Source organism: Charadrius vociferus, unplaced genomic scaffold (genome assembly GCF_000708025.1).
Source record: "Charadrius vociferus isolate BGI_N301 unplaced genomic scaffold, ASM70802v2 scaffold356, whole genome shotgun sequence".
NCBI classification, from domain to species: domain Eukaryota; kingdom Metazoa; phylum Chordata; class Aves; order Charadriiformes; family Charadriidae; genus Charadrius; species Charadrius vociferus.
Window position 1 is genome coordinate 2,609,688 of NW_009648717.1, and position 18,498 is coordinate 2,628,185.

At 36.7% G+C, this 18,498-nt stretch overlaps 1 protein-coding gene across 1 annotated transcript in view; it reads left to right on the top strand.

Annotated features, from left to right (window-relative positions):
* The window catches only part of VPS13C (vacuolar protein sorting 13 homolog C (S. cerevisiae)), a 135,366-nt gene that overhangs the window by 103,388 nt on the left and 13,480 nt on the right, over positions 1 to 18,498 (top strand). Inside the window, exons 61-80 of the mRNA XM_009886726.1 lie at positions 22 to 316; positions 1,584 to 1,973; positions 2,997 to 3,101; positions 3,879 to 4,043; positions 4,403 to 4,531; positions 6,595 to 6,728; positions 7,080 to 7,206; positions 8,632 to 8,867; positions 9,193 to 9,343; positions 10,394 to 10,534; positions 11,589 to 11,670; positions 11,774 to 11,843; positions 12,669 to 12,780; positions 13,784 to 13,897; positions 14,889 to 15,025; positions 15,257 to 15,338; positions 15,780 to 15,893; positions 16,115 to 16,190; positions 16,835 to 16,998; positions 18,240 to 18,285. Coding sequence (XP_009885028.1) covers positions 22 to 316; positions 1,584 to 1,973; positions 2,997 to 3,101; positions 3,879 to 4,043; positions 4,403 to 4,531; positions 6,595 to 6,728; positions 7,080 to 7,206; positions 8,632 to 8,867; positions 9,193 to 9,343; positions 10,394 to 10,534; positions 11,589 to 11,670; positions 11,774 to 11,843; positions 12,669 to 12,780; positions 13,784 to 13,897; positions 14,889 to 15,025; positions 15,257 to 15,338; positions 15,780 to 15,893; positions 16,115 to 16,190; positions 16,835 to 16,998; positions 18,240 to 18,285 — 2,870 coding nt within the window. The remainder of the gene's footprint in view (positions 1 to 21; positions 317 to 1,583; positions 1,974 to 2,996; positions 3,102 to 3,878; positions 4,044 to 4,402; positions 4,532 to 6,594; positions 6,729 to 7,079; positions 7,207 to 8,631; positions 8,868 to 9,192; positions 9,344 to 10,393; positions 10,535 to 11,588; positions 11,671 to 11,773; positions 11,844 to 12,668; positions 12,781 to 13,783; positions 13,898 to 14,888; positions 15,026 to 15,256; positions 15,339 to 15,779; positions 15,894 to 16,114; positions 16,191 to 16,834; positions 16,999 to 18,239; positions 18,286 to 18,498) is intronic.

Consider the following 18,498-nt stretch of genomic DNA (forward strand, 5'->3'; position numbering starts at 1 on the left):
TGACCTCTCTGCTTCCCATAGGTGTCATCTATATGTTCGACCAACAGGAATGTTAGAGGGTCAGTTCAAAGAGTCCACGACTTATATTGCCTGGAGGGAAGAGCTACATCGGAGCAATGAAGTGAAGTGCTTGCTACAGTGCCCAGCCGTGGAAACAAATTTCTTGCCCCTAATAATCAGCTCAACAGCTATACCTGATGAACTAAATTTTATTTCCGCTTCTGGAGAGGAGTGGGATCCTGCCTACATTATCCACCTTCACCCTACACTGACTGTGAGGAATCTTTTACCATACTCGTTGAGGTATTTACTTGAGGTAAGCTACGTCATCGTTTTATTTGTAAATCCTTTATTGGATTTTAAGTAAGACTATATGGATTGGTTCTGGTTTTAATTTGGGTGTACCTGGCCAGTTCTGCCTTGCTGCTTCAATATGAATCCTGTATTGGATTGCTCTTTCTATTTTACTTTCTTCTGAGATCCTGTTTGTGTTTTGCGAGTTATCTTTTGTTTAACAGCGAGAGGTATAAGAGAAAGTATTTAAAATTTCTGGAACTTTTCTTCTATGTAGAAAACACAACTTCTCTCCATTTGGACACAGATTCTTTACTGAGGACTATTGTGAGGTCTCCCTTGCACAAATTGAAAGACTTCTTTGCAGGATGCTATGCAGACTTTTTTCCTCTTCTTTGAGTATTTTTGGTATCTAGTATTTCTTCGTGAAAGCTGAGTGATTTTAGTAAATAGAAAAGGTGTGATGATTTAGAACTGTCATCCTAATTTGTTCTGTTTTGTCCTACTCGCATAACTGGCTGTGGCATTCATTTAGATCTTTCTTTCACTTATGTCCAACATCCTAATGGTACTATTTCCAGTTTTCCTTACCTTCGCTGTACTGCAGTACTCGGACTCACTCTGAGTTTCTACTCGGAATGTAGAACGGAGTGCCATTGCCTTGACTGAGGAGCTAGAAACTAGTAATTTCCGAAGTCACTGTACCTGTAGATGGTTATGTGCTTATTATTGTCCTCACATTGCTTGACTAATCAGGCCTGGCCATTATTCAATACAGTAAAATGCCCTGTTTCTCAGTAAAAAACAGGAAAGCTTCTGTTGTGGGATGCTAATGCCTGAGGAAAGCTGTGCTACCAAACAGTATGGCACAGCTGCCAGCTTTTTGCTTTGGGTGTTCTTTAATGGGAAAAGTCCTGACTGTACATCTGCAGCACAGTACCAGTTCAGTGTTGCACCCAGTATTGTAAGTATATGGATAAGAACTCATTGCCAAAATCCACTGGAAATTATGAGGGAGGGAGGGAACAGAGACAGGGGATACACTGGAACTAGTTTGCCTTCCTGAAATCCAGAATTAAGCAGTCTTTACTGTCCTGCAGGAAAAGTGCAGTTGATCTCAAATTATTCATAGAATCAGGCCCAAATGAAAGTGATTGGAGTTTGGGACATGTGGTACCTGAGATATCTGAAACGCGTGCATCCTGCAAGAGGAGAATAAAATGCTGGTTTTTAAGTACTTCAATTTTATATATTGAAAACTTAATTTGCCCCTTTTAATTTTGCTTCAGGGAACAGCAGATGCCCGTGAGTTGACGGAAGGGAGTGCTGCAGATGTTTTTCATTCAAGAATCAATGGAGAAATAATGGAGCTTGTGTTGATAAAATATCAAGGCAAAGACTGGAATGGTCATCTTAAAATTCGTGATGGGATGCCTGAATTTTTTTCTGTGTGTTTCACATCCCATTCTGCAACAGTGATGACAGTGGATATTTACATACATACTAGGCGAATTGGAAGTCGTATGATCTTGTCTGTGTTCAGTCCTTACTGGATAATCAACAAGACTTCCCGTGTTCTCCAGTATCGAGCTGAAGACACTCATGTGAAGCATCCAGCAGACTACAGAGATATTGTTTTGTTTTCCTTTAAAAAGAAAAACATTTTTAGTAAAAATAAGGTATGCTTATTTTGGGTGGTGGTTGTGGCGTTAGTGTTTTATAATCCTACTCTAAGGGGGAAAAACCACATGCATATTTTTGTCTAGGGATTTTTTTGGTAGTATTTAAATCTGTAGGCTTTCATTTGGCTACTGCTTTCTTCTTGTTAATTATAAGTAGAAGGGAAAGCAGGTAGACCAAGTCTATTGCAACTTTTCCCATGTCTTGCACTGCATCCTATTGCCTAACTTTCATCCTGACCAGAAGCTGGCTGGTGATAGAGTGGTTAGGTACTGAAAAATGAGTGGGTACCCTACCAGAAAACTGTTTACTTGGGAAAGGAATTTAATGCAGATATGTAAATTAAGAGTGTGGACTTTCTCTATAGTCAAAGGGAAGGCTGTGCTGAATCTTCCTGTGGAGGCATTCTCTACTGCATAATGAGCAATCACAGGCTTGTGTTTTACTCAGCTAGGTACTTTTGCATTTGAAATGCACAACGTAAACATTTTTGTCCTATGTTAAACATACTTCTTTTGTTTTTATTTCGTTTTGATGTGATATTTACATGGTCAAATGAAGAGTACCGTAGTAGAGATTTTTTTTCTGAAGTGGCCTTTCTTTTCTTTTAAATATCTTTTTTCACCCAACAATAGTTGAAGAAATGGTCGAAGAAAGAATTTTGAAGAGGTGTTCTTCTGATTATTTCCTCCCCCCTCTTCAAGTTTGTGTAGCACCATAAAATTGTAGCTTCTTTTTCCCATCTATGTGTGTGCTGTCATGAACATGAGTCAATGAGGACTCCTCTATTTTGCTACCTTTTACTGTAACTTCTTTCCCAGAACTCAGGCACAGACTAATAAATCAGAATATGAAGAGTGATACTACATGCTTAATCTTACCTTAACTTATAGAAGGTTTTAAAAGCACTTAAGTGTCATCTTTATACTGCTATATGTGACATAATTGCACTCCATAATGAGTGAACTATAAAATTAAAATTAATCTATTGAATGCTTTCCATATTGTTTTTTTGTGTGTAGATCCAGTTATGTATTTCAACTAGCACTTGGTCCAGTAGCTTTTCCCTTGATACTGTAGGAAGCTATGGATGCGTCAGATGTTCAGCTAATAACATGGACTATCTGGTAAGATAGGTTTCTGTGTTTTATGGAGCTTTCTTGGGGTTCTTTTGGCTTGACTTCTTTTTCTCCTTAAGGCCTTTGTTTCACTAATTACGCTGCTTTTAAATCATGGAAATATTTAAACATTTAACATTTAAAAATATAACATCTAGGGTAATAATGTCTATGCCCCAGCTATTCAAGTCTGCACCTGGCAACAAGTAGTTTCCAGCAGAACTTCCAGCCAACAGAAGTTCCACTGTAATTCGTAAATGTGGCTTATGTAACACATGTGTAGTACTAGGCTGTTCGTAAATACAATGGTGAACTCGCATAATGGAAATAAGAGTTCGCATTCAGAATTCACGATTGTTTGCAAGTGTTTAGATCTTCACTCAGCAGCCTTGTCTAAGACTACATTTCCACAACTAAGCAGAATATGCTTTATAAGAATATGCAGATATGTAGGGAGTTGTGTTTCCATGTACTCTTTAACTGATATCTAATAAGATGATTTTAAGTTGTCTTTATTGTAGTGGGATTCCTGTTGGATTTTCCCCACAAATGCTACAACTGCAAAATGCTACAGCAAAAACTGTCTCTTTACCTTTGTGTTAATTGTGCTGCATAGTTTGCTGATTTTACAGCATGCTGTTTGGTTGTTTCATCGCAGATGTTCAGAACAGGAGTGTTGTGTGCTAGCCTTTGTAATTACAGTAATGTTGACTTTTCGTTTTTTCCACCCTGACTTTTCTCTTAAGCTTGGTGTTGAAGTTTGCTCAAATTGTCCTTGTTCAATAGGTTGGAGTTAGCATCAAAATGAGCAGTTTTAACCTTACCAGGATAGTTACCTTCACTCCATTCTACACAATAGCAAACAAATCTTCTCTGGAACTAGAAGTTGGAGAAATTGGTCCTAATGGCTCTTTTCCAACTAATAAATGGAATTATATCTCAGCTTCAGAGGTAAGGTTTCAGGTTTTTTTTCTTTGAATGTTACTGTAGACAAGCAACCAGTCTCTAGCTGTCACTTAGTGAAAAAGCAGTTCTCTTATAAAAGCTCTGTCATGTCTGATGGCATGATGTGGATACTTCACATTTCAGGGCAACTTGAACAGCACAGATGGCACGTGTTGGTAAATTAATCAAGTCCTTCAGTTTAGATAATTTACTAAATGTAGATGCGATGTTCATCAGTAGATATGGGGGTAAGAACTAAGGCATTTGAAATTGTTTTAGTCACACAAGACTGTTTGTTTTACTGCTGACTTAGTATATTGAACATATATGAGCTGTTAAAGTCATGCATATTTCTTGTTTTACAGTGTCTTCCATTTTGGCCTCAAAACTCATCTGGTGAACTTTGTGTAAGAGTAGTTGGCTATGAAAGCTCATCCAAACCCTTCCTTTATAAAACCCAGGATAATGGTACTCTGCTGAGGCTGGAAGAATTGGTGAGACTGACTTTGTGTGGTCTTTGTTCCTACTACTCCATTTTAGCCTTATGGTATTGAACTTAGGAAACCAGTTCAAGAAAGACATGGATCTGCTGAAGACGGTCCAGCAAAGGTCTACAAAGATGATGAGGGGATTAGAACATCTCTCATATGAGGAAAGGCCGAGGGACTTGGGTCTCTTTAGTCTAGAGAAAAGAAGACTGAGGGGGGATCTTATTAACGCTTAAAAATACTTAAAGGGAGGGTGCCGGGGGATGGGAGCAGTCTTTTTTCAGTGGTGCCCGGGGATAGGATGAGGGGTAACGGGCACAAGCTTGAGCATAGGAAGTTCCAGCTTAACATGAGGAGGGACTTCTTTACTTTGAGGGTAGTGGAGCACTGGCACAGGCTGCCCAGAGAGGTTGTGGAGTCTCCCACTCTGGAGACATTCCAAACCCGCCTGGACGCCGTCCTGTGCAACCTGCTGTAGGTGACCCTGCTCTGGCAGGGGTTGGACTAGGTGATCTCCAGAGGTCCCTTCCAACCCTGACCATTCTGTGATCCTGTGAAAGCTTGACTCCCTGAGATCATCAACATTGAAACCTTGTGCATTAAGGTGTTGGTGCACTGCACTTCAATTCTGTTGCATGAAAAAGGTTATGAATCAAGTTTGCAATGTTGTTAATGTTTTCATAGCAGTGTGATGTGGTCAAGTTGACTTAGTTTTGACAAGCTTATAGGAAGCTGAACAGCTCTATTGCTATTAAATTAAAAATGGTATAGTACACCTCTAGCATCTGTTCTTTTGCAGAGGGTATTTCTTAGGTGCCTTCAGTTAGTTTAAATAGTTATCCAAACATAGAATGTATTTCTTGTTTTCTTTATAAGCTAATACATGTTGGCAACACAGTCAATGGCTAAAATGATTTGATTCCATTAATAGAATCGTAATTATTTCAGAACTCAGCCTAGCATCAGGGAATGTGCATATAAATGTAGCATGTTCAGACAAGTCTTTGGAGATAATGCTTATCATAATTAGCTAAAATAAAAGTGACTGTGAGGATAATCTAGCTTTCCAAGTTTGCTAAAATAGGTTGAAAAAAATGTTTTTGGAACAAGATGTCATCAATGATCTGGTGTTCTGTTGATGCTCTTTATTAGAATAGCGGGTGGGTTTTTTTTTCCCCACTATTCTAAGATATTAGATGGCTCAGCTTTGCAAGAGAATCCTTTCTAGTCTTGTATGTAGTGAGGTTTTACTACTGCTGTGTAGAGTGCTAAACATGATTTCTCCCATCCCTCTGATGCGAGCTGGAGAATCTGTTAAGATTTTCTTTTTCAAAGGTAGGTGTGTCCCCTCCCATCTCTTCTCCAGACATTACAGCGTAGCAAAAGCATCAATTTATCTTACTAGACAAACATTTGAGAAAGCGGTCTGAAGACACCATCTGAAAGGGAAAGCATGAGGTGCTTCCTTAGTATAAGTGAATGAGAGAAATTGTGCTTAAAGTATCTCAGAAATATCTTGCAAATATATTGGAAGAAGGCAGGATCTTGAAAGCCATTAGAAGAAAGACAATGATTTGTTTAGAGGTTTAATCAACAGAAGTTTTCTTCTCAGTCTTCAGTTTGCTAACACGCTATTACTACGTTTGTCATACTTTTAAAAACTTTCGTACATTTTTCTAGAGTAGCCTTTCAGATTTTTAAGGAGTATGCAGGAGATTGCAGTTTTGAAAATATAACTTTAAGTTTTGCAATGGAAAATGAAGGGAATGCTTGCCAATACTTTTAACTGAACTTAGCCAAATAAAGTAATTCTTTAAAATGTTAGAGTTTGATTATGATCTTTCAATTAAATTAAATCAACAAATCGTTTGTGGATGCTACTGGTGTCTGTCTTAAGCCAGTGACCAATGTGTTTGAGTTTACCGTTACTAGATAATGTAGAGTACACTTCCTTCTTTCATTTGTAAGAAGTTGGTGAAAGACTAATCTAAAAATAACAATTTAGTCTGTTCTAACTTGAATTTATGCACAGAACAAATATTGAAATTTCTGTCTAACTTTGTCTCCAGAATGGGGGCTTACTGGTAGATGTGAATGTTTCTGAGCATTCTACTGTCATAAGCTTCTCGGATTACCATGAGGGAGCTGCTCCAGCTCTTATTGTCAACCATACTCCATGGGACTCTCTCAGATTTAAACAGAGGTATGTGAAAGAAGCAATTCACCATCGGTTGTTTAAGCAGGGGGTATACTTTGTGAAGAAAGTGGTTCTCTTTTATTGTACCTTGACAAACAAAAACCCCCTTTTTCTTTATTGTATTCTTTTAATGAAGTATTTTGTCTACTTTAATCAGTGTTCATAGTGGGGAGAATAAAGTGGGAGTGTAGATCTTCGTTCGCCTAGAGCCTGGCTGCAGCTGGACTAGTTTGGAGCGGAGAGCCTTGGCACTTCATGCCTCACTGCTGGAGGGGTGGAGTACATAGCGCTGTGGTCTGCTTGCACCACTTCAACCAGTGAATGCTGTCATTTTACTCCTTATCTTTTAACCCACAGTGGATTACAAGAGGAAATGGAGTTGAAACCAAACCAAGTGTGCCTGTTTGCATGGACAGATCCAACTAAAACAAGAAAATTGATTTGGGGCTACTCCCAAAATTTTGGTGAACATGACCTACTTAAGGTAAATTTCAGAAGGGGAAAAGTAAATGCTGAACCAATCCAGGACTATCACAAGATGAAAATTATCTGGGAGAAAACTTTTTCAGTAACTTTGCATCTGTCTTGTCCTGTAAGAGACTTTTGAGCCTACTCTCAAGTAGCAAGATTTCAGATGTTTAGATTAATATAATTGGAGGATTGGACACAAACTCCAGCCTGCATTTTCTCTATGTTTTTCTTGGATATGAAAGAAGGAAAATAAAGTGTACGAGGATGAATAATTCATCAATTTTCTATCAGTGCTGCATTGGGCTTAAGTATCTCCCTAAAGATGGAGAAAAATCTGACTGTTGTGACTCTCGCTTCCTATGGGAAATGTTTGCATGGAGCAGAAAATTCTGAGTTGCTCACTAAGAGCTATTTTGGTGTTTGTAACTCATGCAATATTAAAATATGAAAATGTGTGAAGTGGGAGCAAAAAGAACAATGATCAAGATGGAAAATGAGGGGGGTGGGTGGGTGGGGAGAGGGAAACTATAACTAGAAACAGAGGTAAATCCAGGAAAAGACTGGGCAAGAATTTCATTGAAGAACGGGGAAACACTCATTGATGGAGGAAGATTTTTCTCACCGAACTGGTATGTAGGCTAAGGAAAGCCTTATGTGTCTGTTTCTAAATAGCAGCCTTCTTGCACCTTTTACTAAAGTCTGAATTCTTCAGAGGTGGCTTGGTTTTTCTGTTGACTAGGCATAGAGTTAAGATAAGAAAACAGAAAATACTATTAGCTAACAGTAGGGACAGGAAAGCAAGTTTGTGATTTGGGTACACTGGGAATGGATTTAGTTTCTGACAGCTGAACTCTTGACAGTTAACCAATTACAGTGTGGTTTACTGTATAAGCACTTCCTTGGGTCGATTTTTTTTACCTTTAAAAATCATTTTGAAACCGATTTTCTTACTATATAAATATGGTTACATTCATGATTACTTTGGGTTTTTGATAAAAGGGCTTTAACTATCTCAGTCTTGTATCACAAATTCACAAATAAAGAATAACAAATACGAGCAGGGATCTTAATCATTGTCTGGTTTTACTGTTTCGTGGTATATGATTTAATGCCTCCCCCATCACCTACATTTCTAAATCTTTTCTTTTGCTGGGAAAGCCTTTGTTTCTTAATAATTTCCAATATTATTCTCACCACAAATATCACTGGAATGCCTACTTTTCAAAAGGGGAGGGGGGGGGGATAAAAATCCCAAGCCACAACTTCTTTCACATGTTGGGATAAAAGATGCCACCAAATCAGTATGATGCAGTGAAATGAACAAACAGAAACCAGAACTCAGTATTTTCCTTATATGTGCCAGTAAACTTGCTTATAAACATCATAGATTTACTCCTGTAATATACTTATATACTTTTCTTTTCCCCCCCCAACACAGGATGAATGTGGCCAATTCCCTTACAATGCAAATACTCAAATACACTGGGTGTCTTTCCTGGATGGACGCCAACGAGTGCTACTTTTCACAGATGACGTTGCATTAGTTTCTAAAGCACGACAAGCAGAGGAGCTGGAGCAACCTGATCAGGAAATAAACTTGTCAATCCATAGTCTTGGACTTTCTCTTGTTAACAATGAAAATAAAAAGGAAATCTCTTATATAGGAATTACTAGGTAATGCACGTGGAAGCCTAAATATTCCTTTGAATAATCAAAATGTGACAGCATAGTATAATTTTAGCGATTCAGTTGAGTTGAAAGGGACATCTTTCAAATGAATTTATTGTAAGTGAAACCTTTTTAAGTAAAATTAAGTTCTGCCTTTATTCCTAGTGTGCAATTTGAATACATAGGATTTAACTGCCTCTTTTTTTAGCTTCTATTAAAAAAAAAAAAACGAAAAAAACAACGTGTCTTTTGAGAGTTCTTTTTACATGGCTTGCATGCATGAGAAAGGTTTGAGTATCTTAAATTGTTAACTTTGTTATTTGTCTTGCAGTTCTGGTGTTGTTTGGGAACTGAAACCGAGGCAAAAATGGAAACCATTTAATCAAAAGCAAATAAACCTGTTGGAACAAGCCTATCAAAAGTATCTTTCTAAAAGTGCTTTCCAAGCTCCAGGTTGGCATAAACTAGACAGCAATACTGAGGTATGTTTTGAGATTTAGGTATTTAAATGATTGCAGAACATAAGCAACAGTTAAAACAGACTTCTGTTTTTCTGTGTAAGGATAGATGCTGTGTTAAGAGAAACAAACAAAAAGCAAGCTTTTTTTTTAATAGTTTCACGTTTTATGCAGTAGAATGTTTCTGTACTGAGGTAATGCTGAGGCAGTATTGAGCTATTTTCTAGACTTGCATTATGAAGTAAGAGTCTCAAAGGATTTTACTGTTGTGTGGTAGAAAAGATTGCTTTGTATCTGTGTGTTAGTTATGAACATAGTCTCATTGATGTAACTTCTTTGCTGAAATCTTGGTTTTAACTTCTTAGGAAGCTGTAGTTCCCATGACTTAATATGATAAAGCAGCTTGTAGCATTCAAAGGCTCTTGAAACTAATTCACTTACCTGAGCTTTTTCAGACAGTAATCATACGTACCTGTATTCCACATGCAAATTTAGTGTGGTGAAATGACTAAGCAAAATACAGGCATTTTGTAGTACCATAATCAGGCTTGTTTTCTACATCGTCCTTTCATTTGAAAAACATATATACCCTCAGCTGTATGAATACTTAGGTATTGTATGTTGCAGTAGTGCATTTAAAGTAGCTGGTATCAAACCCTGTATCTGTAAGTCTTTACATTTGACTCGGAATAAAGGAGAGCTTTTTCCTTTTGCTTCTCATAACTTAAATGCTTCAGGATCAGGGTAAAAGCATCAGCTGGAAAAGTAATCAGCTGCACATTAATATCTTTAATTATGCCAGCGTAATATATAACTCATGAAGAAATAGTTACTCGGATGACACAGAGGTTCCCACTTGGGGCAACTGAAGTTGCAACACAATATGCTTATCAGACTAACTTGTGGGTTTTGTTACTTTACATACAGATAATTGGATTAAGTAATTCAATAGCCCTGAGATCATGAAATAGGAAAAAATGCAGGTTTTATTTGCTAGTCTGTTTACTAGTAACATAACGTTTTATTATGTCTGTAATTAAACTGTAAGTTAGCTCTGCTTTCTCGCATTTCCAGGTGAATTTTAGTAAGATTCCAATGGAAATGCGTCTCCCAGTCAGATGCAGCATCCGACGCAACTTTTTGTCAGGAATTCAGGTTGAATTCAAACAGTCGCCTCACCAAAGAAGCTTACGGGCTCAATTGTATTGGCTGCAGGTACCATCTTTCATCATGTTCTATAGAGTAAACACATGCTTTAAGGCTTTTATTCTATTCATTTATACAAAGAAGCATCTCCAAAACTTCTATGTGTGGTGCTCTGCTCACTACATCAGAGTAGCAGAAGTGCTATGAATGCTCCGTTGATGGAAAAGTACTGCACAACTGCCGTCCCAGGATTTTGCAAGTAGTATGGAAAAAAATCCACCAAATTGTGGGTTAATGTAAGGCAGGGTGCTATGGTGGGAAGTTTATTTCTAAAACGAGGTGTTTTGATGTTTTAAAATAAAGAAAGAAAAACCTCAACATTTTTCAAAAATGTTTACCATTGTTTGCATATAGTCAGGTAACATATTATTCGAGAGAGTGTATCTAGAGGTTCAGGGATCTTTAGTACAAACCTACCCGTCTAATCGGAAGTAGATATTAAACATGTAAATATTCAAAAATAGTATGCAATAATATATCAGCCTGGAAGTTCAACAGTGAATGAATGTGCAACACTTGCGCCTGATTAAAATACTCCAGTCAGTACAATTAGTGTTGCTAAATTAACGAATAGAGCGCTCGGGCAGGTACTAGTGAGAAGCGTCTAGTACTAGAGGAAAATAATGGTGGGAAATCATTATCATCATCATTGCCATCTTCATCTCCATTTGCTGCGCTTCAGAGCCCCCCAGGGGAGGGCGCTCATTGAGGACCCTGTTTATGCTTTTCCTGACCAACTGGTGGCGAAGTTTCCTCTTTCCTTTTATCTTTGGCATTTTGTTTTTATTTTTCCCGGAAGGTAGTTTTCACTATTACAGTCAATGTATGCTGTCAGCTGCAGACCCTCTAAATGAGCCTTTGTGAGTGTGAACCTGTGGAAGCATCCCTCGTGCAATACTTCCAACCATCTGACCTTTTGTAACTAAATAGATAACGTTCCAAAATAATATCAGAGTAATCCTCTTCTTTTCTCCTTCCCCGTTCTCCTTAAACACAATCTATAAAAAAGTTTCTCAGGCCTTCTAAAATGGAAATGGTCTTTGATTGTGCAATAATTTTTTAGGTTGATAATCAGTTACCAGGATCGATGTTTCCTGTTGTATTTCACCCTGTAGCCCCTCCCAAGTCGATTGCTTTGGATTCAGGTAAGAGAGGGCCTTTAGTATTATCAGATTTATTCAGCCTTGAAAGTAGTAACTTGGCAATTTATTTTTTATGTATACTTTAAATTATTTTTTTTCTATTTAGAACCAAAACCCTTCATTGACATCAGTGTTATCACTAGATTCAACGAATACAGCAAAGTACTACAATTCAAGTGAGTTTAACAGTGTATTGTAATACAAATTTAAAGATTTAACATGTTTTAGAAGTGAACTATGTTTTTAAGTTCATGTTCTCCTATCCAAACAACTCGTGGCTTTGGATGGAGTTTTTAAACATCTCCAGTGAAAAATCATCATTCTAAAGGAAACTTAATTTTAGAAAGTAAGGGCTGACCACATGAAGGGACTACTAGGCAAATTTCTTAGTAATCAGAGTTATTTCCCTCTTACAATACAACATCAGAGTTGCATGTCTGCCCGTTTGCTCTACACTGCTGGGTTTATTTGGTGCTCTAACAACAGACAGCTCATGTATTGTGAAATGTATGTTCTTTAGTTAATATGTCTGTCTTGAGTTTTTGTACTAAAAATGAGAAAAAAAACATTACCCTGATGGCTTCTAATGCAAGTATCTGTAGCCAGTGAGTGTGGATATATTTGAAGATGGTGAATTTTAATAAAATAAATATTCATTAACATGACTTTTGGAGAGAGGCACTTGGATAAGAGGAATAAATATGTTGTTTAGGTGATGTCATCCATGGTGCATGTGGAATCATAAAGTATGAATATAAAAAATATTTGATGATGGTTAATATTTTTAGATAAATTTTGAAAGTGTTAAGACATGAATAAACTAAAGTAATGTATGACTTTGAGGCTGGTAAGCTCTTCTAACTGTAAATAGGCAGTTGATACTGTAGATTGTAAGTCTCAATATGCAACGTTACATAACAAAACTGCAATTATGTAGGGTAAGCATGTGATATTTAACTTAAGCTTCTATAATTATACATGGTTTGGTTTTCCCATTTTAGGTACTTCATGGTTCTAATCCAGGAAATGGCACTGAAAATTGATCAAGGATTTTTAGGAGCACTTAGTGAACTTTTCACTCCGTCTACAGACCCAGAAGCTGAAAGACAAAGGGTAACAAATGAGAGAAACTGATTTTTGCAAGAACAGGGCCTTTATGATAAGTGTTGTGATTTGCCGAATATTTCAGTTTAAATGAGTGAATAGTGCATTTGACAACAGCAAATAAAGGGACACGGTAAGGTAATTTTCAGTGAAACATTGGTATTTCTGTTAAACATTGGCTGTCAGCATTACTCATTGGCAAGGTTGAGAAGCTGATACTTGGGTATGTGTAACTTTTCTGCTTTGGATGATTCATTGATGGCACAGTTGTTTCAACTGTGGGTATGAGTTGTTAAGGGTGGTAGACAAAATAAGGTTAGAATTTATAGAGTGGACTAACAGACTTAATTGTCTGTTAGTGTACAGTCTCTTGCCTTTATAGTGCAGAAGGAACAGATTTTCATGGCTCTAAATTACATCTTATTTAGTTGGATAGTATCCAGAAAGGTCACATTTGGTTCTAGTGTGCATAGGAGAGTCATTCGTACAAGTTGCTTTTTTTAGGAATTGTATCTTCAGATGTACTATGTAAAAACGCTGATTTTGTGAGGAAATACAGAACTGCAAAGAACCTCAGGAAGTTAGTTATCTTACTAATATTTCTAAATTAATTTAGAAGTGATACCTTAAATGATTGAGGAATCTAAGGGAATACCAAGTGATAGCATAAAATGGAAAAGTCACCATAAATCGTTGTGTTTTGTACTTGAGTTTTTTTCTTTTGGTGGTTTGATTTTTTTATTTTTTTTTTTGTACCCTTGAATATATTAGCGCAGTTATAATCTGGTATGCAAAATTAATTAATCTATTTGCAGTTTTGGAGGTGTTGGCTATTTAACCAGTTAGCTAACTGTTTTATTACATTTGACTGTTTATTATTTGTGCTGTTTATTTATATGTATATTTTTTGACATGTGTTTCTATATAATAATATTAATTATATTACATATACGCCGATGAGATAAACTTCTGTTTAATTTTTTCTTTTTTTTTTTTTTTTTAACAAAACCAGACTAAATTAATTCAGCAAGATGTGGATGCGCTTAACACTGAACTAATGGAGGCTTCCTTAACAGACCTGTCAATGCTAAGCTTCTTTGAGCATTTCCATATTTCTCCAATTAAGGTATGCAATAGTGATACTTTTGGTTAATAAACTACTTGATATCAGTGATCTCTTAATTCCTCATATTAAATAAATCCTCACATCAACCTTCTGTGTAATTGAGGTCTTCATGCTCTCTTCCTAATGGGGCTTTTTGTAATGTTCTCTAGAACTTAATACTTTGTTGGAAAACTTTCTTAGTTGCTCATGTTGCCCATGAATGCAAACGGACCCTTAACCATTGTTAACTGGGAAGAGTCAATGGATATAATAATGAGGAAAGCTAGATAAAATGTATATAAAAATAAAAACCTGAAGGTATCCAAGTAATGCATGACAAATTGTAATAAGTACACTTTCATGGGCTTGTCTTCATGTCTCTCTTGAACCAGTCAGATTTTTTGGAACAAGGCAAGAAAGAAAATCGGGAATCTTGAGAAAGTCAAATCATACAGGTTAACTGCTATGCACTCTTTTAAGCAAGCGGAAGGTTGCGATATTAGTTATGGGGTGAACAAGGGAAAGGGGAAATAATTTTCTGTTGCACTCTCCAGCCTTAAGAAAAGTGTGTGGATTTCTTTAAGAAAAAGTGTCTTACCAACACTAAACAATCCCATTTTACAGTATTAATGACAGTTCTCCAATGTTCATGCATTCCCCAAAAGAGTGACTAGTTGCAAAAATACACACAAGCTAGTTAAGTAAATCAGAACATAAATTTTAACTTGTACTGGGAATTAAGCTCCACCTATTTGTAAACATAACAAAAGTTAAACTTGTAGGGCAATTTGACACTTCTCTATATGGAAATATGAATAAATACATATATTGCCAAAGTAATACCATTTGAGTTTGAGCAAACTTGTTTAAATCGTACATTTCTTCAAAGTGAGTAAAAATACGCCTACTGCTGTTTCACCACTGGTTTCCTTACAGGTGCACCACACAATCTGTCTGGTGTGTGTCTCCTTTTGTCTTAATTTGTGTTGTTTTACTAATTCTGTCTTGACAGTTGCATTTGAGTTTGTCTCTGGCTTCTGGTGGAGAAGCATCAGACAGGGGGGGAGAAATGATAGCCATCCATTCTCTGAATTTGCTATTGAAGAGTATTGGAGCTACTCTAACAGATGTGGATGATCTTATTTTCAAGTAAGCTAATAAAGATTTTTTTTAAAAAATATATTTTGAATAAAGCTATTATACATGGTCCATGGTAAACTTTGCTGACTGACTCTGGTATAAATCTAATCAGCCTTTGGGGAAAGGCAGAAATGGAGGGTTTGGGCTCCTTTTTAACAGAATAGGGCTTCAGGACGCTCTGAAGGATGTTTAGAAGGAGGAAGGATATCTATAACTAAAGTGTAATTACTTCTCTTTCAGACTTGCTTTCTTTGAAATTAAATATCAGTTCTACAAGAGAGACCAACTGATGAAGAGAGTTGTTAGACATTATAGCGAACAGGTAAGCTTATTTAGTTAAGCCTTTGTGTAAAATTTTGAGTATCTTACAGACTACAGAAAATAGGAAAGAAAAGGTTGAATCACTCTAAAAGCTACTAATTTTTTATTTCATAGTACCAAAGTAGGATCTGATGACACATTATGAAAATGTAAACACAAAAGTGTTCCGAAAATGTGTTTTAAGAATTTTAAGTGATTGCTCCTGTTCTTATTTATATTTTTCTTCTCTGAAGTATTCCAATAGTTAGCCATATATATACTGTGTCTTTTGCCTAAGCCTGTCTTTATTCTAGTAGGAATACTTACCTGAGTACCCTAACACCTTACTTAGGTAGTAAATTGAAAAATTTACCAACCTTTGTTTTTAACGTGGAACTATGTGTAGCACCAGCTAGTAATACTGCTTTTGTTTTTGCTTTTTCCCCCCTGCCTCGTTATGTAGCTTCTGAAACAGATGTATGTTCTTGTGCTTGGGTTAGACGTTCTTGGAAATCCCTTTGGCTTAATCAGAGGCTTGTCTGAGGGAGTTGAAGCTTTCTTCTATGAGCCATTCCAGGTATGCCTTCCCGATTCTTCAACTGTGTGTGAATAGTAGGCTGACTGAATATACCGGTAGGGTTATAGTGTTAGGCAAGCAGTAATGTTTTATGTTAACTTTGAAGACATAACATATTCAAATGGCCTTATTTTCATCAGTCTAATGGAATTGCTAGTTTTTCTTGAAATGGATGTATAAATGGCTACTTTTCTGCTATTGATAATAAGCTTCATTTTTAGGGTGCTGTTCAAGGACCTGAAGAATTTGCTGAAGGCTTTGTAATTGGTGTTAAAAGTCTTCTTGGACACACAGTGGGTATGTATCATAGCATTACCATTTTAATAAACTAGGTTAACTCATGGACTACATTTACATTTTTTTTTATTATTATTATTTTGAAGGGGAAGTTATACTTTTAAAATATCTACATGGTAATTTTTTGATGAGTTTGTCAGATACTATTGCCAGTATTCATGATACAGATCGTTCATGCCTAGCTTACTTGAGACCATCTAAATGTCTGTTTTGTAGACAGAGCAAGCAAACTGAGAAACATTGCATGTATAACTCAATTTGTAACACGCCATGGATGAATAAGGAAAATAATACGGATGGTCCTAAACTGTCTGGAGAAGCCTGAGAAGTGTTCTTAGGACCTGTTACTGTTACAGTTACCTTAGATTTTTGTTTAGCTGTGTGTTACAGTAATTAGAGATAATACGGTTCCATCCGATATGCTATATAACATGTATCGAAGTGATTTAAGAGTTACCTTTTGCTGTATTTCAGGCCAGATTCCAGAGTTTTCTCATGGACAATGTGGTAGTCACTCTGTGTAAATTCGTAATATCTAAACTGAATATTAAGGGAAATCATTACGAACTTTGTGGCTTATTGTGTGTTGTCTGCTGTTAAATTGTGAAAGAACAGTAACTTTTGTTTCTGTCCTGTCTCATCAGGTGGTGCAGCAGGGGTCGTGTCTAGGATCACTGGTTCTGTTGGAAAAGGCTTGGCTGCTATTACTATGGATAAAGAATTTCAGCAGAAACGGAGAGAGGAAATGGGTCGGCAGCCAAAAGATTTTGGTGACAGTCTGGCCAAAGGAGGAAAAGGCTTGTTACGGGTAGGAATTTGAAGTTGAGGGTATGATGTGCAACTCTTAATGCATGCTTGAAAATTATATGCAAGCATGTTTGATGTCGTCTTTATCAGTTCCTGAACTAAACAGAAGAGACAAACAGGCAGTCGCTTCGTAGGAGATTCAGTATAGTGTATCAGCTTCGGTGTTTGAGGTCATCTTTTTGGCCAACTTGAGTAATTGAAGGTTGAAGGGAAAGGAAAAGTGTAGGAAGTAACAAATTTCTCCTGTAAATAAGCAAATACTCATGTTCAACAAATGTGTTATCTAATTAAAGTAACTGGGCCCGTATTTTACTTCACAGTCAATTCTGTCATTAAAGCCTGTGAATTATGAACTCGGGCCATGTGCTGCATAGTAGAAAGGGCTTTCTATACGCTGAGGTCTTACAAAAACTGCTAGGTTTTCTTGACTTAAAAGAATGTGAACATAAAGCAAGTAGAATGTGTATAAAAGTGCGTACTACATTAGGGTGGATAGATTTTTCTGAAATAGAAGCTGTGCAACCCCTGTATTTTTTTTTTCTTATAACCTAAAATCGGGAACCTTTTCTGGTTGCTGAAAGACCATGTCTATTTCTAGTGAAAGTGTTAACTATGAGACAAACCTTATGTAAACAATTACTATGAGATCTGTATTCTGTCAGTTTCCATTCAGAATAAGAACAGTGAACATATTTCTAAGTCATTGTAAGTAATAAACGTTATAGAGTTGTTTCTGATACTATTTGCTGGAAATTTAGTAGTTACTTCAGTGGATATTTATTCCTCTGCCTTAGTGACATTGAACTACTTGACCTTTAAAGTCTTCCAGAGAGTTATTTGATGTTAATTTATCTTGAATGCTTGGTATCACTCACTCATGACTGGGAATTCTCGCAGCTTCCTGTTAGTATTGAAATTGTGACATTCTTAATTATTACAGGACTGATTACTGTACAAAAATGTTGTTAGTCTGTCTTGCCTGTATAAATGTTTCTTCAGCCATCTTAGGTGTCGTCCCCCCACCCCACCTCCCCACCTTCTTTTCCTCAGTTATAATCTTCTGAAAAATTTAAAGTGAGGAAACGAAACCAAACAAAACCAAAAAGCTCCAGCCAAACAGTGTTTCCTATACTGAACTTTATAGTGAAGTTTTAAAATGAAGGATGAGAGAGAACTTGTTGCCCAGTTGGACTATAACATTCCTGTTTCTAAGTAGGAATATAATTATCGTCTTCTTTTTAGGGTGTCGTTGGAGGTGTGACAGGCATAATCACTAAACCTGTAGAAGGTGAGCACTAAGGTTGCACTGCGCTGTTTAAATTGTCCCAATACTTTCCAATTTACTTTGTAACTTTTAGAAATATCAAAGTGTGGGGATGCTAAGGCTTAGCGAGATGATTTTTATATTTCTAATTCAAATGTGACCTTATAAGATGATTTACTCAAATATATTTGTAGCTGTTATTGGCTTACCACTTTTACAGCCTTTGTATGAATTAAG